Source organism: Falco cherrug, chromosome 1 (genome assembly GCF_023634085.1).
Source record: "Falco cherrug isolate bFalChe1 chromosome 1, bFalChe1.pri, whole genome shotgun sequence".
NCBI lineage: Eukaryota > Metazoa > Chordata > Aves > Falconiformes > Falconidae > Falco > Falco cherrug.
This window is the reverse complement of record NC_073697.1, coordinates 55,242,685-55,265,548: the sequence shown is the minus strand read 5'-3', so window position 1 is coordinate 55,265,548 and position 22,864 is coordinate 55,242,685. Positions and strand designations below refer to the sequence as shown.

Genomic DNA, 22,864 nt, shown 5'->3' with positions numbered 1-22,864 from the left:
CATCTAAGTAAGTGATGCTATTTTTCTGTTGGCCTGCTAGGGCGGTAAGTGAATTAATGTGTAAGATGCTTTCTTCTGTGTGTTTGGCAAAAACTGCTGTCAAAGAAAGTAAGATGCAGACACAGAAAGGTAGATGCTAGAAACATCAGAGGATTCTTGAGGCAGGAGAGCAGCCTTCTCCACCCTGTTTTTAATGAGTCTTTTACCTGTCATTATGTTGTAAGAATATCATAATTTGTTGGTTTGTTTTTTCTTTTAAACTATTTCCAGAGTCGTGCCCCTAGAAACCTCAGAACAAAACTCAGCTTCTCCTTTTCTCCTCCTTTCGGAAACCAGCCGCAGCAGCCTGGGTTCTCAGGGTGCTTGTATGAGGCTCACCAGGAGGCTGTCTGATGGAGTGGAGTTAGAAATTGGTAGTGTTCTTTCTTGAAGGAAAGAGAAAAATTTGTCCCTAAAATAGATGACCATGCTGTACTTATTAATTATCGATGTTATGCTAGACTACTACTTTCTTCCATTTTTAAATTGGAGGGAGAGGTAGAAATTTTAATGGAGGAGTATGTGAGATCCTGTGATTCCTGCTTAAAAAGCAATTTAAGGCAGAGTCCTCAGTCTGATAATGTAAATGCAGCATGCGGACGTGTCTGTGTGTGCTTAGAGAAAACTGCAGTATGAAAATTGTAGCCAGTTTCATACCGATACCAATTCACTCATCTCTTTATGATGAATACTGTACATATGTAATATCTTCAACCTCATGCATGAGTTCATAACTGTGCTTCCATTTTAAAAGCACAATAATTTGGAAATCTCTAGTTACTTTTCTCAGAGCCACCAGTTCCCTGCCGACTTTCGTGTTACTGATTTTATACCCTTCTACCCTGCCCAACACAGGCAGGCTTGCAGGCTGTTAGCAATATATAGCCATTACTATAAAGGGTACAGGAGGAGGGCTTCAGCGTGATGTAATCCTTATATTTGTATTCCTTGAAGCAAATAGTTGGGTTTATTTTCCTACAAAACAAGCTTTTGGTGTGAAGAAGTAGAAGACTATCTTGCTCTCCTTGGAGGGACGCGCCACCCCAAAGCCCAGGCTGTCTGCTGTCTTCTGGGACCATCCAAGAAGCACTTGCCCCGTGGGCAAGGGGGAAGAGTTGGGGAATATTTTTTATTTTTTGGTGTCAGTTTTTAGATTAAGTGGATTTAAATCACAGTAGCTCTGTTTAAGTCAGCAGAAGCACCTGAGAACCTCACTGGTGCAGTTTTTTACTGATTTAAAGGCAAGAACAGAAATGCAATGTTATTGCTGAGGAACACACTATTTATATGGTGTGTGCTTCATGAAAAATGTTACTGAAGTATAAAACCTATTTTGGTGCTGAATGACTCCAGTTGAAATTTGGCAATTGGAAACCTGCCTCTTTCATATTTAACTTAAACCTTGAAGTTCCTTACCAAGAGCAAGGAGTTTGGAAGGGAGAGCAATCAAACCTGCAAACCTCCTTAGCTCTTGGCAGGAAGCCACCAGGCACAAGCACAGGCTGCAGCAGAGCAGAAGGAAAAAAGCTGCAGTGATTCCTAGCTTGGTAAATTCGTGCAAAACCTCAAGAAAGTAACTTTGGTCTGAGTTTGGACATTGCAAGTCTGTAGGGAGTCTATCAGGTAGATGTTTGTCTCTGTTTTGAGAAATGACAGAAGCTTTTGTTCTAGCATCTCAGCAGGGTGATTTTTGTTATTTCTAACGGTAATTCTGTGATGCGCCCAAGATCAGGTTGCACGCTGGCATCTGTCAGTTCATTTGTTTCTGAGGCTAGCTGAGGACTGGATCTCAGGTCTGTGTCCCATGAAAATCCAAGTACCTAGGAATGTCAAGCCTACTTTAAGTATTTATTGCCCTGTCTTTGCAAAAGATGGGAATAGGGACTATTTAATTTTTCAAACTTGCACCTAGTATAACCTCACCCAGCCAGTTTATTTCATTAATTGTAACAGTATGTTCCTACTTTGTCATCTGTGGGCGTTAAACATTTGGTAATTCATTTTCTAAGAAGGGTATCAGTGCCTGCATGCTATCTGCCTTCCATTTTACTGCTTTTAATGAAGTCCTAAATGAATTATTCTAGATTGCATAGATCTGGGAGATTGAGCTTGCTGCAGTGTTGGCTGGCTGAGCTTTTCTTTGTAATATTTTTATAAATAGAAAGAAAAAAAATTCCTCTCTTCAAATCTGAGTCGTTTTCAAGTCTGCCAATTTTCAAGGCAGGCAACATAGTAAAAATGTGGGTGGGGAGGTGGACATGTTCAGCAGGATACAAAGGAAGGGAAGACAGGGTGGGGAGAGATTCTCATCTGGGAAATAGAAAATGTTGGGTGTGCAGTAGCACAGTTTTAGGCATTTGTCATCAGTGTTAACATCCCTTTAGATCAGAGGTCAGATGTCTCTTGTTGAAACTTTGTTTTTCAGTTTTCTATCTGCTGTTTTGTTGGAGAGTTTGGTCATTCTTACCTTTGAGACCTCTATTTTGTGTTTTGGCCTTTCCCCTGATCCCAGAACTGGCAGCTGATCGCATTTTAGTTTGGATTGAAAAATTGTCCTGTTTCAGACATAAAATACTTTTTGAGCTGCTGTCTATTTTTTTAATTGAATTAATTACGGTATCTGTTGCAGTTACACTGGACATGGTTTAGAACAAATTAGGTTTCATATGTAGGTTGAAGAGGGTTAATTATAAAAATGGCTGTGCCAGCACAGATGCATCTGTGTTTATCTTGGGAAGAAACCCCTTAAGTTATTTGGAAAAAGCTAGCATGTATGCCCAGTCTGTGGAGAAGTTTGGGGTCTTAACATTTAACCCAGAAAGTTTCGTTTATATAAAACCTGTGAATCTCAGACAGAAGGAGATCTCTAGTTTTTTGGCTTTACTGGTATGAAGGTGTTAACACAAAGTGTGTTTTCTCTCTCTTCCTCTTTTTTTCTTTTCTGTCTCTTTGAATGCTGAAATCTGATCATCTGATACAAAAGCCCAAAATGTGTGTGCTAGTTGGGCTAGAATATTAATGAGCATTGTTCTCTTTTCCTCCTGCCCTCTTGAAGAGGTTTTTTTAAAAGTAAAGTTTCATTATTGAAATGAAAATGAGTATATTTTCTTGATTTCTTCAAAAAGCTTTAGATTTAAAAATATTTTTCATCTGGCATATAAAAACGTCTATTTTCAAGTTTCCAAATTACAAATATGTTTTTTAACAAGAACATTTTTAGCTCACTTGAATGATCTGTTCTTAGTACTTTCTAGGATTTATAGTTCTTGGATTTCTGTTAGAATAAGGACAGGAAAAAATAAATCTCTCTTTTAAAACGGAGTATAGTTTGACTTGATTTACTTGGGTTTTAGCTTTAAGAAAGAAAAAAATACTCTTAAACTCTGCAGCAGATGAGCTTTGTATCTTCAGTTTTCCATATTTATTTTCTCCAGATGGGAGAACAAATATAAAGTTGACTAATATCTTCAATCCTAGAACATAGTTGACTGACAGATCTGCTGCCATTGATGGAGTATGTTCTGATGGGGAGATAACCTTGATTCTGTCACTGTGTGGCAACAATCCCGATACATTTTTCAGTACCAAACCCCATAGCATTAATGTAATCATTTATGAAGGGGTTGAACAGTTAGGGAATGACTGTGATGCAGCATACAGACTTTACAAAAAATAAATTATATATTTGATATCTACAGAACACAAGCATAATTGAAAGGATGATTTTTCACTTTATTTTCTAAACTAGGTTATGAATTTGCTGTTTAGTGGGGACTTTTTCCTGCTTTTTTCTAACCTGGGGCTCATCTCTATCATCTAAGTTAATTTTCTTCATGATATTCAGTGTTAATGCATGGGGAAAACCACAGGTCTGTAATGCAGTGCAGAGAGAGAATTTAAAGCATGCTTTGCAGCGTCTCTTACATGCCCAAGCTGTCATAGTCTAACAGCAGCTTGCAGCACCTACCTGCTGTGGGAAGATCCCTGCTCTGTAATATAGGGATCCTCTGTTCTGCTTGTACTTCTCCTGTGTGTGTGTTGTTGAATGCAGATGGTTTTTAAGGATTTAAATGGAAGGTGCCTTTTTGGGTTAGTCAGTTGTGCTCATCTGATTCCCAGACTCCTGCCGGCTTGCTGGCTCCCACTGCCACAGAGGGTAGCTGTGTAGGTTTCTTCTGGTAGCCTGCAACCTGCACCTTTGTGAGCTCAGTGGTGTTCATCAATCCCTCCTTGACTCTTCATAAATGAAAGCTGTAATACATGACTTGTTTTTGTTTTGCAGCTTGCCTGATTTCTGTAGCGACCTGAGGGGGTGCTGGCGCCCAGGACTCCAGGACTTGGTGCTCTGGTACAGGCTTTCCACCAACGAGCTGGGGAGAGTAAGTAACCTGCTCCATGTCTGGGGATCCTATGGGCTGGGGGGTGCTTCTTTCTGCACTTCTTTTGGCCCACATCGCAAACACTGAGGTCTTGGATTTCTCCCAGCATAGAGGCTGGAGGTACCCATATTTCTATGCAGCATTTATATTATTTTTTTATCATGATGTTTGTTAACAAAGTTGCTGCAGCTCTTCTGTACTCCAGCAAGAGAAGTTCTTGGTTTATCCATTCTTGCAGATTAGCTGTGTTTGTACAACAAACTGCCACAACTTACTCTGCCACCTCGTGAGAAAAGGCAGTATGCAGCAGAGGTGTTTGATGGTAGTGCTGTTCCATTGTGGTGTCAGTAATACTGTCTGTTAATGAGGACACCCGTGTTGGATTTCAGTGGTCTGTGCAGAAGTGCAGTCTCCTGCAGTGTGTTGAAATGGTTCTGTGTGGGTCTTGGAGTGGGAGGGAGGCGCACAGCAGCAGCTGCTTTGTGGCACCAGCTGAGGCCATCTATGTGGGGGAATCATCTGGTGGCACGCTCCCCAGCAGCATCTGCTGCTGTGGCTTTCCCTTCCTTCTCATGTGACCTTACAAGCTGGGGACATACTTCCCAGTACCTGGCAAGCCAGGGGGCTTCTCATCTTTGGAAATAAGATACGTGAGAAGTCTGTTGTTGTGTACCCACAAAGAAAGTGCTGTTAGCTGGAAGGTTTGGGCTAAGCATGCCTGTAGGTTTGCCTGTGCTGCACTAGCAGAGCCCTGGGGAGGAACTGCACTGTTTGCTGCCAGAGGCAGGAAGTTTCCCCATCAGGATTGCTGTTCCACCTTCCTGACATGCAGCCAGCGCTTTTCTGGGCTTTTGCTGTGATCCTGTTAAGGGTGTTATTTTAGACAGTCCTAACTGGTGGAGATGAGCTGGTAGAGCTTTCAGATGTATGCCAGCCTCGTAGCCACTATGCAGATCTTGTGCATGCCTCAAGTTCTTGCTTTACTTGTGGGGTGCACAGCTGCAGACTTTTAGCCTGTGAGTTTCCTCTTTAGCTGGTTAGTTAAAATGTAGAGAGGAGATAAATGCTGCTACTTAGCTGAGGCAATGATTTAGAAAATGATCTGTTGTGCTGCATGTTGTTTTTCCCAGAGAGTTCCTTATTTACAAAGGACTTCCCATCCTGAAAAATTTCAGAGGTTTTTTGGGTTTTTCAGCCTGCACCCCCCTCCATAAAGCTACACTGTGGTGAAATATTTCTTACTGAAGTAGTGTGTAAGTGCTCTTGCTGTCCAGAGAAATTTTATGTATCAGTAAAGGAGTTTCATAATTTCTCTTTAAATAAGATTCCAGTCTCTTCCTTGGGGAAGAAGCTGTTGGGTTGGGGACCTTCACCTTAATAGGACCAGTCACCCTCATTCATCTTATTCCTTTTTTCAGCCATGTCTGGTTCTCTCAAAGGCCTGTCCATCAAAGCATGTTTAGATGAATTCCTTGCTGCATGATGCCTGGCTAGCCTCTGTTCCACTGTCAGGAAGCACTCTGCCAGGGCATGGTGCAGCCATTGGCCTGGTGTTAGCTAGGTGTCTTGCAGGCAGCTTTGTGAGGCCATCCTTGATAATCTTTAATCAGCATTCTCATGGCAGACTGCTTTGATGCCAAGCTGAGGGGAGTAGGGCTTCAGTCATTGTTTAATGCAGTTGAAACTCCTCACCCCAGCTGCTCAGGGCGGATACAGCTTGCCAGATCCTAGACTTTCAAATTAAAAGGAAAGGTTACTCATTTTGTGTTAACTGTGGGTTTTGGAGGTAACAGAGTTGGTGTGGGTTCAACTGCCTGAGCAGCTATTGCTGCTTTTCAGAGTCTTTCAGCAAGCCTTGCAGACAAGGCATGGGTGTTATGCTCACAGTGGAATCAGTGCTAACCCCATTGTCTCTGAGATCACAGGTGCTGTATCATAGACTAATTATTTTCCAGATTTCACTGAATTAACATGTTTAACATGTCTACAGTGTACATTTTGAAGGTGGAAGTCCATGCCAAGAAACAAACTGCGTGGATGCAGCAATAGCTCAGGCTTGTCCTTCAGACCATACCAGCATCTTCCACCACACCCCAGTGGGATCTCTGCTGCTAATAAGAATTTTCATGGCTGTTGCGGTATTTCTGCTGAGACAGTAATTTCTGTAGTGTGTGTGTCTCTCTGTTAGGAGTTGAACCAGAATCAACAACTTGTTTCATAGGCCAGTGGAAAACCCATGGTTGCTCTCACCTCAGGATATACTTGCATTGGTGAACCCCTCTGCATTGGTGAACCCTCCTCAGTTAAACAGTTTCTTACTAAGAGTCATTTAAAACTGTTGGCTACAAAGCAGTGAGGTTGGTTGAACCTGAACTTCAGGTCTAAGTGTGGCCCAAAAGACACAAATTGTGCGATACCTTGTAAGGAACCTATAGGAAATCAGTTTAATGGGTCTCATTCTAACTGACCTCAATTCAGCCTGTTTTGGTGCTGAGATCATGTATTGTACTTGTTGCTTGGCAAATACGGTTGCAGTACCTCCATGGTAGCTCCTCATTAGCGTGCTGCATCCCTCTCTGTGGCTCAGCAGAGGCTATCAGAAGGTTGTTGCTACCTTATGGTTGCTTAAGACTGGAGAGACTAGCTGCTTGTTTGTGCAAGATGTGATTCACAAGATCAGGCTAATTCTCTGGTGCCTGATTTGGTTAATAATAGTAATAGGTTGTGAAGGAAACCCTGGAGGAACTTCTCAAATTGCAGCAGGTAAATGGAATAGCCTGTGCTTCTGCTCCCAGTGCTGTCATCTTTCATCATCACCTTTTGCCACTGGTAACAGCAGCAGAAGATGTAGTACTGGGCAGTGTAGGACACGGTTCGGCCTTTTTTACTACCTTAGTATATCACACTTTCAAAAAGAAATTAAGTTCTTGCTATACTGATAGCAATTGTCCTTGCAAACCAAGGACACAGCTCTTGCCTTGGGGGAGGGTGTTGTGGAGAGGAGAAACCTGACAAGAAATAACTGAATCTTAGCTGGTTGTTTGTCTTGAGCTGGTAGTTTATTGTCCCCAGACTCAACTTATTTGTCAAAAAATCGAAAATGGTATCATGAGGTAGAAATTAATCATATTTCAGAAAATGTTAAATAAAATTGCTTTTTTAATAGACGATTGCAATATTTAATGTGATTATTCATGGCTCAGGATTAGGAAGCATCAGCAACAACATGAAACTATTCTGATTATTCTGACAGACATTTAATTATTTAAAAAACTTTTTTTCCCTAAGAATTAAGTTCTTTCATCAAGAAAGTGGAACTCTTACGTGATAACTGCAGATAACGAACCATATCTTGACTTGTGACTCAGTTAATAGATCATTCTTTTTGAATGCTGAGAATCCTTTCCACTGCACTGTTATATTGCAGGATAACACGGCACAAGGCATGTCAGTTTGGGAACAATTTACACTATATTGCAGCAGTTGTCAATACAGTATGGATTGTGAATGGAAGGGGAAGGAGGGACCCAGGAATATGCTTATATTATTCTAAATGCATGTCTTCGTTAGATTCGAGGAAAGAATCAAAAAGCCCTAATGAGAGCCTGTCTCACAACTACTGTTTATGCAAGTGATTGTGGTGACCGACACTAATATAAAACCGGATTCAGATGCAAGGTGGGTCATATCTGTACATCATTCAACATGTAGAAAGACTGACCGGAGTTTTGTCTCAGTATGCTAGGCATGGGTCTCAAATACTCTTCTAGTTAAATAAAACTACACATCCTATGTTAGCTGGTGTGGCTGTCTCTTATAGCCATTGTTTTTGAGGGAAGGTGAGGCTAAACAAGTACTTTGAGAGAAACACCAATATAATTCTCAGTGTAATTGCTACTGAACTGTTTTCAGAAATATTTCAGTATGATGCTGCTACGTTAATCATGAGGTTTTGTTATAAAGCTATAAAGGTAGTTTGTGTAGCTTCCTTCTGGAAAGACATACAAAACTCCTGGCTTTTAAATTTGTTATTACCTGATCTTAAAGTAATATTTTTTTCCTGTGATACTGCAGAAATTATTCTTTCCAACATTTCTTCATTTACTAAAATGCGGAGGGGTTTTGTATGGCTGATGAACAACTGTTTAATCCATAGATGTATTATATGAGAGTTCTCTGTATCAAATGGCACTGCCATAAAACCTGCCAAAAGTGGAAACAAAGGAGAAATTTGTGTACTCTTATTTGGATAATACAGCATTGTTGTCCATATGAGTTAGTTCCTCATGACTTTCAATTTATTTTTCCTTCATACCCCTGTGGTGAAAAAACAAAGAAAAAACCCCCAAACCAAACCAACAAAACCCCACCCAGAGGGCTGAATTGTTTTCTTGTCAAAAATGTAAATTAGTTGCTTACTTCCTATAAATAAGATTCTAGTCCTTCCTTCAGTTCAGCAGCAAAGGAAATTACTGCTTATGCAACTAGAACTGTAGCTGCTGTCTGGTTTATGGTCAATTGAGACATTCAGCACTTGGTAACTGTACCTAGAAGGGTCACATCTTAGATGTTTGGGTTTTGGGGTTGGGTATTTCTATCTGGTGGCATTGTTTGGGTGGGGTTTTTTTTGGTTGTTGTTGAGTTTTTTTGGTTTGGGTATTATTATTTTTTTTACTTGGTACCCTGGATATTCTTGTTATTCACTAACCATGTCGTTTTATAACTCTGCTGGATTTTTGTCCAGTGGTGGTGATTTAGATTCTCATTAACCTCTAAGCGAATTCCACAGAAAAACTGTCAATGGTGTGTTTTGTGGTTTTTTTTTTAATTTTTTAAAAAAATCACATCAAAGTACCTCCTGTTCAGGTGCTTACCCCCATCATATTACACAATTCTTAATTTTTGAGATGATTTTGTTAGATGATTTGATACCCTTTTGGAAGGCCGTTCTTGGACTACCTTTCATTGATGTTAGGTATGTTGTAATTTCCAGCCTAAATTTAGCAGTAACTGGTTTACATGCACTCATTTGTTGTGCCAACATTACACTTTAAAGTTTTGTTGGTTCTGTCAGCCTTTGTTTAGCTGTAAGCCAAACCGTTAATATCCTTGTCGAAGACAGAAATCTGGTACCTTGGTTATCATCCAATTTCCTGTGTTTTCCATTAATCCCTGGTGTGTGAGAGACCAGATGCCTTTGGGCTGTTTCAGATGAGGTCTGGGCATTACCTCGCACGATGGTGTCAGTGTTTTCCTAGCTCTGCGGGAAAGGCTGTAACCAGACAATGTATTTGCCTTCCGCCATGCATGCAGATCCGTGGAAGCTCTGAGCAGGTCAGTACTTCGCTGGTGTAGCTGGATCTCTTTTCTTCCATCACATCCAAACATTTGCATCACAGCCAAACACTGACAGCAGAATTTCTTAGTGATTCCCTGAGTGAATGACCTTGTGCTCTGTGTTACTTCGTTACATTTCTACTATGCTCCTTAGCACCCAATTTTCCTTTAGGTGAGTCTTTCTCTTTGCAGCAGAGTCCAAATTTTGTGTCACCAGCAGATTTCACTAACTTTTGTGACAAGATCATTAATGATCATATTAACTGAAATTACTTTTTCTAATCTGATACTTTCCCCTCTTTGGTTTAGTTTGTATTTTGCCTTCCTTCTTACTGTGTCAGAAGGAGAAGTTCCCAGTTTGCTTCCACTGAACCATTTACTCGAACCTTTCTTTATTTTCCCTCTTGTTAAGTCCTATGAGGTAAACAGTTTGTGCTTCCCTCAGTGCATCAAAGCTCCTGGACAATAGCTTTGATAATTGTCCATTCCTGAAGTCTTCCTGGTTTTGCAGTCTCTGAAAAATACTTGAAGCAGCTTGTCTGGGCTGTTGAAGTTTGTATACAGCATCTGAGATCAAAATCAAGCATGGAGGAAGCCTGTGTTAGTGTCTTACAGCCTTCCGTTGCCACAGGGAAAATAACATTTTGTTAAAGTACCCATTTGCTTCAGCGCCGTTCCTCTGCTGTGAACTGTAAATTGTATTTTAGCTGGTTGTCCAGTGGTCAAGAAGCAGACACACACACACAAATACAAATTTATATAAAGCTTGATATATTTAGATATAAACCATATATTTATATAATAAATATAGGGCTGTGTATGTATTTTTTATCTATCTCTGTGTATATATATATATAAAAAAATAAATGATAGGGTGAACTTTTTTAGAAGAATCTCTACCTTGAAGTTACAAAATCAACCCGCACTGCATTGGCTACCACTGGGTCCCCAAGGAGCCGCAACAGCTAATGCTGTGACTGTTGCATTGCAGACTGGGGATATAATGCACTTCGGTTAAATAAAAATAGGAAACTGATGACGGGAGGAATGAGTAATAAGATATGTACAGAATTGTTGTGATTTTCTTTTGGTATTTTGCTTTCAAGATAGAAAGAGTGAAGACTGCTTAGGACAGCAATAAGGAAAGTCATACAAGGTATCTGCTGGTGGTGGAACAACTGTGGAAGGATCTGTTAGAGAAGTATCAGTGCAGTGTGTTTCTTTTGCTTTACAATTCTCTTTTGTCCTCGCACCCTGGAAGCCAGCTTTATCTTATGCTCAACTTGTCTTTTGAGAGTTTTCTAGTAACCATAGGAGTTAGAAACAGCCTTGGCTTGAAATCCTGGTCTACTGGCAGTTTGGAGGGTACTGCTGTGCTTATTGATCCAGCGGAATGGTGAAACAATAGGCAGTGTGGATTAGATCATTTAGATGTAAACTGGCAAGGTGGGTAAACTGGGAATTTGTGTCTTGAGTAATAAAATGAAGTCATTCTCTTAAATTGTTTCAGTACTTAATGGAGGATACCAACAAGGTGAAGAAGGTGGTGGCTTTGTTTTTGTTTTTCTGTCTGAACAGCTGGCGAACATCTTTGGTTTAGCAGATATATCAGTTTGGAGAGAGAAGCTGTAGGTCATCACATTAATTAATTGAGAGCTGGCAAACAGAAATTACAACATTTATCTGGGTTTTCTGGTTCCATTTTTTTTTTTTGCAAGTTTTGCATCCGTTCTTGGAAGGACAGCAGCAACATCATCATGTTCATTCCTGCAAGGTACTGGAGGGGGGAACTGTGGAATAGTGATGAAATGCTGTAACAGAAAACCTAGCTGTGCTTGAAAAGCTTCCCACAGAAAACAAAAGCAAAGTGGCATCTCTAAAGAAGAAATAAGCAGCTCGTCATTTAGAATTACTGTTACCTGACAGTCAGCTTTGAAAAATGCTTTTCACTGATCTTGGTGTAAATGAGATTCAGAATGCATCACTGCAACCCTGAATATCGCTCTTTGTTTTAGGCCTTACGGGAAGATTTCCATTACCTGGTGATGATTGCTCTGATTGTGTAATACCTTTGCACTCCAACACAGCTCTATGGCTTGCCAGGCTTCCTTCTGGCACACAGCCTGACCTTGCTGCAACCCCAGAGGCTCAAAGCATGACACTAGTGGTCTGATCAGCCTTAATGTTGAACTTTTCTTTTTGTGTGTGAGCGCAACTTACTTCTAACTTAACAAATCCCCTCAACTGCCGGTATTATAGGCAGTGTTTTTCTTTGTGTTAAAATATGTGGACTGTATAGTTGCACATAAAATGTCCTGATGCTTTCTTTTACTGTTTGGTTGAAAAATTCTGCATTAAGATAACTTAATGTAGAATAAAAAAATATAAAAAGCAGGTGTGTTTTACCTAGAAAGTAAAGTATGTGTTGTCTGTGCAGGGATTAGGGTCAGGGGACTGTGACTGAGTTGAATTCAGCTTGCTCTGTGTGATCTGGCTGCAGAATGACAAAGCCTCAGACATGAACTGGGGACACTGTAGGACACTGGGGACACACATTTTGTCCGAGTGACTAACACTGATGATATATCCCCCAGACCAGAGTGGTTAACAACATCCATATAGTCCCCATATGGTGTATGGGAACCTTAACTAAGCAGGCAGGTGACAGAGTACCTGGAAAAGACAACCAAGAATAAGAAAAGCGCTCATGAAGGACTTAAAAAAAAAAAAAAAGGATAACAGGGAAAGCATCCAAATAGGAACTTGTTAGGGGGTAAGTGAGAGGCATGAAGGACAGAGAATCGCATGTGAGAATGATTGCAAGAAAGAAGATTTTGTGTGATGGAGATTTCACTAGATGGAGAGAGATCATTTCACTAGATGGAGAAATGATGATGGTGGAGTCTCCAGGCTCTTTGGGCAGGACCAAGTCTCCGAGCATGTCTGATATCTGGATTACATTGCATCCCAGACAGGTCCAAGTGTGGTAAACCCCTGGAGAGCACAGCAGGGCTGGGGTGCAGGCAGGCCATCCCCTTGGCTGTGGTTGTCTTTCCTTCTGGCTCCCAGAAGGCTTTTATCCTGTGCCAGTGAGCCAGGATGAAGTGGAGCGAGTCCTTTGGTAAGCAGAGTGGCTTCCTGCTTCAGCAAAGGCAGCGATGGGAAATCACATTGTCCTGGATGTGAGTGCTCCCAGACAAAACTGTAAAGGCAGATGAGTCTCCTGTGTAACAGATATTTTTTTTTTTATTTTTTTAAAATAAAGTCCCTGAAATTAAAACTGTTTTTGAAAAGGTGTTAGTTATTAGATGAAGAATAATGGGTACTAATCATTAATGACCTTAAAAAAGGACACACCTGTAATGATAGGAAATATTTGGCTAGCAGACAACATTATGCTTTCTCCAGTAGGCAGCTTGGCTTGAGAGGTCTGCATCCGGTGGCTGTTCCCAGCACAGAAAATGAATGTACCATCTCTCTATGTGCATCCAGAAATCATCAGCACAAATTCCTAATGGCCTGGCTGCGCACTTTGCTTGCTTGTTTAAATTGTGTTTTGCTAATGTTGTCCTACAGGTGATGCTCTGAGTGGCTGCTTTGCATGCAGGCAAAGTGGGAAGCGTATTTACATGATACATGCAATTATGTACATATGTATACAAAATTTATGTGTATATACAGATATGCTTTCTTATCTCAAAATGGGCCATCCACCAACCTTATAGGCTGATTTTGGTTTCTTCATTGGCCTATTTCTGAACCCTTTGCTATAGTGGGCCTTTTTTACATAGGAGCTGTGGCCCAGTGTTCTTAAAACAGTGCAAGGCATTCCTCTTACCCATTCCCTAGCGGGGCTGTTTCCTGGTATTCAAAGCAAGACTTTAAAGGTGGGATTGTGCTGCTTGTCAGAATTACCACCCAGAGAATGCTGGAATGTAATTTCTTGAGTCGTGATACCTTGAGAAATGTCATGCGGTAATCTTTTTTTTTTTTTCTTCCCTGCTGTGTGTAGCTGTTCCTTGTGAGCGTTGAATGATGTAGTCAGTAAGACTTGGATGACTTCTGTAGGTAATTTGCACATCTTTTGCGGCTTTTTTTGGTATTGTTTTTCTTGGGCATGTGAGGGTAGGTCTGCTAGCAACCTATTGTATGAGGTTATAGCAGCCAGAATGAATGTACTTATGTTTGAATGCACACGTGCTTATAGCAAATGCTGCTTGGAGAGAACCAGGGAAGGTCAAGGAGTCAGCTGGCCATTTAATACCCTCATAAGCAGCAGCACGCATGAACAAATAGATTTGGGTGAAACCCAGAAAAGGTTTAATGTCCATTAAAAGTGTGGAGGTTGGGCCATGCCTTCTTTGTCCTCAAACAAAAGATAATGGAATTAGTTCAAGCAAACCTGATGCTGTATGCCTGCCATACGGACATAACTCTTGGTTTGACTCTCTCATTTAAAGAAAAAGGAAAGGCACCAGAATTTAGTTTGGTTTTTTTGGGTTTCCCCCCTCCCCCAGGGTCAAAAGTTTAATAAAAGTAAAATGAAGCTCTTGTGTAGCAGTTACAAAATCTAAAAAGAAGCTCTGTAAAGAAAGTGGCTTAGAAAGATGACCGTTTCAGCTGAAGGTCATGGCAGGCCTCTCTGCAAATATGATTTATGCCCTCATTTTGTGTGGTGATGATGAGTAGCTGGTAGCTCTGTCACCACAGCTCCAAGAAAACATGTGGCGTGAGGTGAAGTGGGATCTTTCAGGTACTCCCCTGGGTGGCAGGTATGCAATGGTAGTGCTTAGGTTTTGTTTCCGTGGTTGTCTGTAATTGCTTGCAGCATGGGGCAGGTCACCTGGAACACAGCAGGGAAGATCATCAAGAAAGGACAAAAAATAAATCTTCAGGGAGAGCCAAATCAAAATACTTCTTGAAAAGAAACCATAGAGCTATATGTGCATTTATGTATGTATAATTTTAAATGTAACTAGAAAGATGTAAATATCACTATAAAACATATTTAAAGCATTTTTGCAGTAGAATAATCATCAAAAAACCTAGAAAGCTGCTAAAAAAGCATTTGTTACAAAACAAATGTGGATGAGTGGGTTAAAAACTAATACTAAGAAGACCTGATCTGACATATTAGGTACGTTCAGGTTTAACTCAGATTTATGTGCAGTTGTGGACATCTAAACCTGTACATATATTGTACTTGGATCTTCCAAAAGGAATTTTTGAGACCTCCTTGCATTTTGTTCACTGTTCTCATGGATGTATATGGAAAGTAAGTGCTAGTTTTCAGATGCTTCAGTTATGGCATTTGGATACCAACAAGGTCACTTATATTTCTGTAGGAGTTCACTGAGCTTGCTGAAGCTCACAAGTCCCTCCGAGATTTGCCTGGGTGAATGGATGTGTTTAAAAGGCAGGTCACTTTGGCTATTCTGGTCGCAATTCAAAGATGGTTCTTGGGGAAAAAAAAACCAACCCAGGAAAAAAAACCCCAAACCCAGACAGCATCTTTCTTTGTCTTGATCTGGGCATGTCCCTGCTGGTACATACGATCCAGTGCCACTGTTGTTTTGCGGGACATTTTAACTTCACTTACTGTGTGGCATTTGCTTTTAAATTGACTTTAGTTAGTTGGCTTTAATCCAGGTTGTAAATCTTTGCAGTTCCCATTTTATGTAGTAACTGATGAAACTTTTGCTATAATGAAAATACATCCTTATGTTGTCTTTTCTGCTGAGATTTCTGTGGTTTTAAAATGTCGTATTTAAAATGGTTGTACCTTTGGGTCCAACCTGACCTCTCCAAAGAGTGGTTTATTCCCATGGTGGACACACCTCCTTAGGAGAACCATATTCTGGTTTAATTCAGCTGTTTCAGAGCATAATTGTGGAGTTTGGGATTTCTAGCTCATATCTGTTAGGTTTTTTTATTATGGTATGGCACAGAAGGCCCTCTCTAATGCTGTGCTGCTAGATAGGGAAGGAATAGTGTGCTTCCGAGTGTAGACATTCAGTATAATTTAGTGAGTATGACAACTGCTTTAGAAAAGTATACGCTTTCTAGAAAGACAAGAATACGTTTATGAAAAATGAGTAATCTTTCAGTTCCATACATACTGATCAGTTCTTTCAGAAGCTAGGGAAAAGAATTGTAAATGCTGTCATCCAGCTATAATTTTTGTTTCCCCTTAGTACATTTTTTTTCAATCCTTGCATGGCTAAGGGCTGTTCTCCTGTATTCTGCTATGAATTATGAACTTGGTGCATAAGTATTTGGGGGAATTAAAAATGTTGATGAATGCGGGGTGAGGGAAGACTTTAATTTTTTTCTACTAATAAATACAGGTGTGTGTGTGTTTATTATTCCTATAGATAAGAAAGGGGAAACGACCATCTGCAACCGGTTTCCTTGCACAGTGTTGTAATGTGTTGAATTAGTAGGCCACCACAGAAGTTTGGAAAGGTCCGTTTGGCCCATGGCAAGGAGCTGTCCCATATTTCCCTGCAAAAGAAATGCAGGGGGTTCTGTTTCAATGTTAATTTTGCTGTTTACCACTCATTTTTCATCGTAACAGACAGAATTCTCCTTTTTGTTGCAAGACTACCATCTCATTGATTCACTGGACTTCATTCATAGAGGAGAGTTGAACAGGACGTGCTTTGTCAGCACTCATTTGGGAAATAATGGAGAACTTTACCTGCAAGCCTGTGCTTGCAGCTGCAGCCTGAGACAGTAAAAATCTTTAATGACTCAGGGAAAAATGCTCCCCAGAATTTGCTGCTTTTTTTGACCCTTCCAGGAAGGGAAAGAATGAAATAAAGGAAACATATCTTTATAAATTGCGTGGTTGACATGCAGCGTGCATTGGAAGACATCTAGGAACATGGTGGCTATTCAGATAGACTAAGGAAAAGGTAAAGCTGAAAATCAGCTGAAAGCTGATTTTTAGTACAAAGTATTAAACCAACAAAAGAAACAATGGAACTTGTTTTTAGACTAAAAGATTTTACGCTAGTTATTTGACAGGTTCAGTAGCATTTCAATTAAGACTCTGGATTTGTGAATTGTTATTCCAAACTGACCCTGAGATGTGCTGTGCATTTCTTGTTTACTTCAGTTTTTGATACTTCAAGAAAACTGATACACTAGTAAATAACCTGCATTCTTGTAAAGACACTTTGGATTTTAGGGACAGATTCAAGGTGATCAGCATTATGTAGCATGGATAAGTTTTTTGTTTCTATAACAAACCGTTCATAAACATGTTGGTTAATGATTGCTTCACAAAATTTAAGATGGCATTGTTATTAAATCTCACCTAGTGGCTAACTGTATTTGAAGGCAAAAGCAAGCTCTTTATTGCAGTGTTTGTTGTTCTGTCTGTCTCGTGGGCCAACAGAAGCTACTGTACGACCTGAGACATCTTTGTGCCTTAAAATTTATGTGAGCTTATTAATGGAGGCCAACCACTAATAATAAATGTGTGCTGCATGTATAGCACAACAGTTCATCTCCTCTGACAACATGACTATGAATAATTTATAGATGTAGTTATCCTGAAATTTGTAGGGGTCATTAGCATTTTAATGAAAAAGATACAGCTGTTGTACTAAATCTTCACTTTCTTTCTTTTTTTTTTTTTTCTTCTCCCACAGTTAAGCGTTTCGATCTGTACTTGGAAAGCAGCTGACAGCGTGTGGTAATGTGCTGACTGGCACTATGGGCAGGCGGTACCCAGGGGCTCACTATCGGCCAAGCAGCTCATGTATGTATGCAATTGGTCTAATTTATTTGTTGCTTTATTACTTTTGAAGGCTACTAAGTTTATAAATTTTGCAACAGTATTTATAAAGGATGCCGACATACTCTAATCAATGCCAGTTCTCCTATGTGTGCACCCAAATGATAAGTGTATTGATTTATGTTTAAACTGCAAAGGTGTTTTCTAGAACTTTAAAAAGCGACTTGTGGTGTGACTTGACCAAGTCTAGTGTAATGTGCTGTTTTGTGTTCAAGGTCTCCAACTTCATTTATTATAGGGTTCAAAAGTAAGTTTAGGTGCTATTTCTCTTCACTCCCATACCAAGTTTTTAATGCCAATTATTAACAAATGACTTAGTTTATCCCAAAATGTCACTGTGCTCTTCAGCTTTAATTGCTTACAACTGCAGCTAACGTCTCCAGATTATTTATATACTCAAATTCAGTGTTATTAACGTTGTTTTTTCCTCCAAATTGTATCCTGTTGGATTATATTACATGTCTCTTACTGAAGGTTGTCTTCTGTAAAAGTGCAAAGGCAACTACTAAAATTTATTACCTGCACCTTCCGTTGAATAAGTAGACATCTCTCATGTTAGTGCAGATGGCAGCCACCACACTGCACTGATTCCACAGGGCAGGCTGTGTGAAATGAGTTGATGTGATCTTCCCTGGAAAGCTGTGTGGGGTAGTGCCCCAACTCCATGTGGCTGCTAGTTCTTGTGCACTTTCTGTTGATCCCTCAGACTGCTGAGGTGAAGCTGTGCCAGGTTAATTTCTGTATTCACCCTTCTTTCTGCTGTAATGGAAGATCATGATCCCACTTGGCTTTTCCTGGCATCAGAGCCAGCTTAAGAAACTCTCACTTCTGTACCATTCTTTCTGTTCCTTTAAAGGTTTCTTTATAAGCCTCAATCACTTCAGGCATCCAGCTCCACACATACTTGTGTTGGCTGATGCAAGTAGTAAACTGAAGTGAGAGCTTACAACTGTAGCAGGACCCGGACATCCTATGGTGGCTTCACCATCAGATGTGAGGAACTGTATGGTCAGGTCCTGTGTTCAGAGCTTGACTTTGTGGGGTTTTCCCTAACCCCAAGGCTAAATCCTGTGAAATGGTAAAGCATGTTTAGTCTCTGCTGCAGATTAGTCATAGATGCCATGAAGGTGTTTGTTAAAGTGGTGCATCAGAGCCAACTTAGAGACTAGTTTTTCAAAGAGTTTGTCTTTGATATTGATGTTGGGATATTGTCTGTACTAGAATGGAGGAAGTAAATGGTTGTTACAGTTTTGACAGGTCTCTGGTTGTCAAGTGCAGGAGTACAGAATTAGACTGATCTGTCGGAATCACTTGACATCAAATCTAGACACTAGCCTCCAAACATGTCCTCTTGTGCATGATATCCACGTCTCATGCCTAGGCTCAGAGCTTTAAAATGATCTACTGTAGAGGTAGGTGCTCAAGTCTTTCCCATTCCTATTTAGGGAGAACAAGTAATGAACAGTAAATTCTTATCAGAAGACCTTAGGATGGTTTTCCTGTTGTCTGAGCAGTTGCAGACAGATAAGAAGTGAAGTTGTTTGCTTGGGGTAACGCTGTGGTTCGCATCATCTGCCAGGGCTGAAACTTGAGTCAGAACCAGCTGGCGCCACAGCTCACTCTGTTTGAGGACAGATATCAAAATATCTACTTCATGGTTGCTTTATGCTTTTGTTAAGCCAAGTTTTCCCGTTCCTTAAACTGTCAGGGTTTCTAAGCCAGGAAACTTGCTTTATTTTTTGGTTTTGTTACTGTATGGTTTGTGTAACTTCCCGGTGCCTAGCATAATAAGTGCTTTGGACATCCAACAATAATGCTATTGAAATTACCCAGTCTTAGGGAAATGCGGATCATAATGAAATCTCTGATAGCAGATTAGATCTCAGTGAAAGTGCTGGTAAAGTAAATAATTTTGCTTTTGTTTTCTTTGCATAAATAATATGTACTTGCACCATCTCATCTATTGTTTCACATTCACATGTGCAGTCTTAATGTACCATTAAGGACTTGGTGCAGCCTTAAGCCTTAGTACCTGACTTTTATCTTCTGACCATACATATGTATATGCTTAAATAAAGGCTATGAAGGGCAGGATTAGGTCTGTGTGGAGTACAGCAGCTGTATTGCTGCTTTGGTGGTGAGATAATATGTCATCCATTTATGACATTGACTGTTTTGTTGAATTATTTCATAAATTTAATGTATATAATAGTGCATGGTCTTAGGAGAATAGCAAAAGGTTTTATACTCAAGAAAACAGGTAACAATGTAAACAGAAAACAGCTTACTTGAAGCCCAGTGCTAGGAAACGCATTTGAAACACAGGTGCTGAAGATGTAGAAACAGCAAGATGTTTAAAATGTAAAATTGAAAGCTGGGAATTTAACAGGTGTGTGCTAGTTTAGACTTAAAAAGTGTAATTACAGAGCAATGATCTCCTTTGATTACTGACAGTAAGCAAAGCAGTCTTGGGTGTATCCCTGGCTCTTGTGTAGCACTGCTTGTCCTGACTTAACTCTCCCTTGTGTGCAGTTTTGTTGGATTGTATTTTTTCTTCTCTGTGCTTTTGTAAAAGATGTACAGTCTTCAGCTACTGCTAAGCTAGGTTTTGTAAACAGACTACTACTATGAATTTCTCCTGAGCTCTGTTTGTATCTTTCTAATATTTACTCATAAAACCCACTTTTCTGCATTGCCTGCAGTAGCTTTTCTGAAAACATGGAACTTGTTTATGTTGTTTAGGTAGCTTCGAATTTTCTTTCATACTAAAAATTTTTTTTCTGTGCAGAGTAAAAGGGTTTTGTAAGTCTGGAAAAAACTTTTTATTGAGTTGTCCATGCATTATCCTTTCCTCAGCATAATAATTCATTTACTTTAGTGTAGCATTTTGCATGATACTGTAATGTGAACAAAGAGTTTAGGAGAAAATGGAATTGGTTCCAGTGCCATTCTGATGGCATTAGATGCTCAGGAAGGGTTTAACAATAATAATAATAATAATAGTAATAATAATAAAATGTGCTGCATTGTGAGAGTGCCTTTTAAAAAAAAAAAAAAAAAAGGCAGCTCGCTTTTTCAGAAGACCTTGGAAGTGAGGAAGTGCAGGAGTTTGTGGGTGGTGGTTTTCAGCACCTGTTTACCTCTGGAGGATGCCAGGGTGGAAGTGCAGCCTGTGATGGCACATGAGCATTCAGTGGGCAGAAGGGACCTGCATGTGCCTGGAGGTTCACGACCAGCCCTCACTGCCCACAGAAGACAGTGCCACATCTCCCAGTCTTAAGTCATCCTCTTGATTTGTGGCAGGCAGAGGTGGACTTTTATTTCTTTTTGAACTGCTAGGCATCTCTTATTTTAAAATGACTCAGACTAGTGTCCATATGGAATGATTTATTGGTATAATTCTGCCACTATAATTATTAGAGCTGACTGGAATTTTATTTCAGAAACTTCTGGTGGAAGGTGATTTTGTTTTGTTTTGTTTTTCCCAAGTAAACTTTTTTTTTTAAATAACATTTTGATGGAATGTTCATAAATCAAGGTTGAGGATCCCTCACAGGAAGCCGCTCCCTTTAGACTGGAGAGGGGAGAGGTTGGAATCTTGATTCTTCCTGATCATTGCTCATGATAGAGGTGCTCTTATAAATAATTCAGTATACTTGAGGGCAGAGAGAGCAGGGTTGATTTTATAAACTTGGGGTTTGATTTCCCTCCAGGAACCTTCAAATTCCTGTTCTGCCTATGTCTCTTCAGCTTCCTAAGGAATGCCCAGATGCAAACTTCTTTGCACTGGGGCAGCCCCTCACTGCTGATCTTGCTGAGGGGCTTGTTGCATTGTGAAACTGCTGGAAAGTCTTAGCTTAGTGAAATAAACAAATGCGAGATTGGTGACATAAGTAACAGTAAACCCCTGCAAAAACCCCTAAACTTCCAGTCTTGCAGCCAGTGCCAGTAACTACATTGCTATCATTATCCCAAGATGAGTTGGTGTGAACACTACCATGGAGTAGCTCTGTGGGCTTGGCTTGAAGCTGCTTCTGAAGGAAAAGAAAACTCACCCAAAGTGGCACCCTCACCCACCAGGAGGAGTGTATCCATGGTGCAATTATTGGTAGGAGCATCCCAGTAAAATTCTATATCTGCAAAATCCTGCCCTGTATCTCCTAACCTTTTCATTGCAGAAAAAGATACCTTGGTGTAAATGAGAGTCAAGCTTTAGCACTGCTCAGATCATGTTTTGGGGGACAGTTTTCTGTAAAGTTGTTGAAAAGCTCCGCATTATTGTTGCTTAGCTGAGGAAAAGGCGGGAGGGAATACATAGAGTGAAAATACACAAGCACCCAAAGACACATATATTGCTCTCCCCGCTAAAGCCTCTCGTTTAGGTTTCTACCTTTACTAGGAAGCTATGCGGAGTTTTGCACAATAACTTCAACAAGACTTCTTGGGTGATCCTGGTGAAGCCCCAGAACACATGCCTGTTTGCACAGATAGGAGCTGACTCTCAGCCTGTAGATAAAAATCTTGGTTTAGGAACTATACATTACTCTGAATGCATATTGTCACTTTTGGTTTTATTTCTTAGCATAATTAAACAATATCCCGGTCCCAGGACCCTGACAGGTCTATTTCTTTTTCATGGTGAGACCAGAGTGGGGTTGTGCATGTTCCTGGAGAACTACCATGGTGCCAGATTTGCAGCGTGTGTTTGTCCCTTTTCATAGGAACCCCAGTTCCTTTGGTGTTCAAAGTGCCTTGTGAAGGTCTCTGGGTTTGTAGATAAGGAAAAAAAAAAAAAAAAGAGTAGAGGATTTTTAGCTAGCACATCAAGAACTCAAGACTCTGTTGACATTCAGTGATACCAGTAACTTGTTCTTTTCCCCTCGTTCAATGTCTCCTACAGCCAAGTTTGCTGCTTGTTGAAACTGAGCCCCCTTTTAGCTACACTTCAGCGTAATTAATATAGATGCCAGTAAGTGCAGTTGCTTTTTTGTTATGTTCTCCTTCCACTTTATTACGGATTGATCTGCTTAGTTTATGGGGACCATAAAGCAAATACGATACTTTGGTTTTATTTATGAGCATGCGGTTTTGTTTTATATATGAGCACTATGGGTAGAAGTTTCTCAGTGTAGTACAACAGCATTCTCCAGGAGCTCTACTTGCTACAGCAGGTCAAGATTAAAGTTATTCCTGTATTCTTGTACCATAATTACATTGGGAGAGTTACGGTAGGGTATGGCCATTTTAGTAATTTCTTGGCATTCTGTCAGCTTAAGCAGTACTGCAACACTCACTCTATAAACTG

The 22,864-nt window shown here is 40.2% G+C and overlaps 1 protein-coding gene across 12 annotated transcripts in view; it reads left to right on the top strand.

The window, feature by feature from the left end:
* The window catches only part of APBB2 (amyloid beta precursor protein binding family B member 2), a 189,726-nt gene that overhangs the window by 58,471 nt on the left and 108,391 nt on the right, over positions 1-22,864 (top strand). For all 12 annotated transcript variants that reach the window (XM_055712363.1, XM_055712408.1, XM_055712374.1 and 9 more), the window contains exons 2-3: positions 4,322-4,418; positions 17,414-17,523. In XM_055712363.1, coding sequence (XP_055568338.1) covers positions 17,478-17,523 — 46 coding nt within the window. In that variant the 5' untranslated portion in view covers positions 4,322-4,418; positions 17,414-17,477. The remainder of the gene's footprint in view (positions 1-4,321; positions 4,419-17,413; positions 17,524-22,864) is intronic.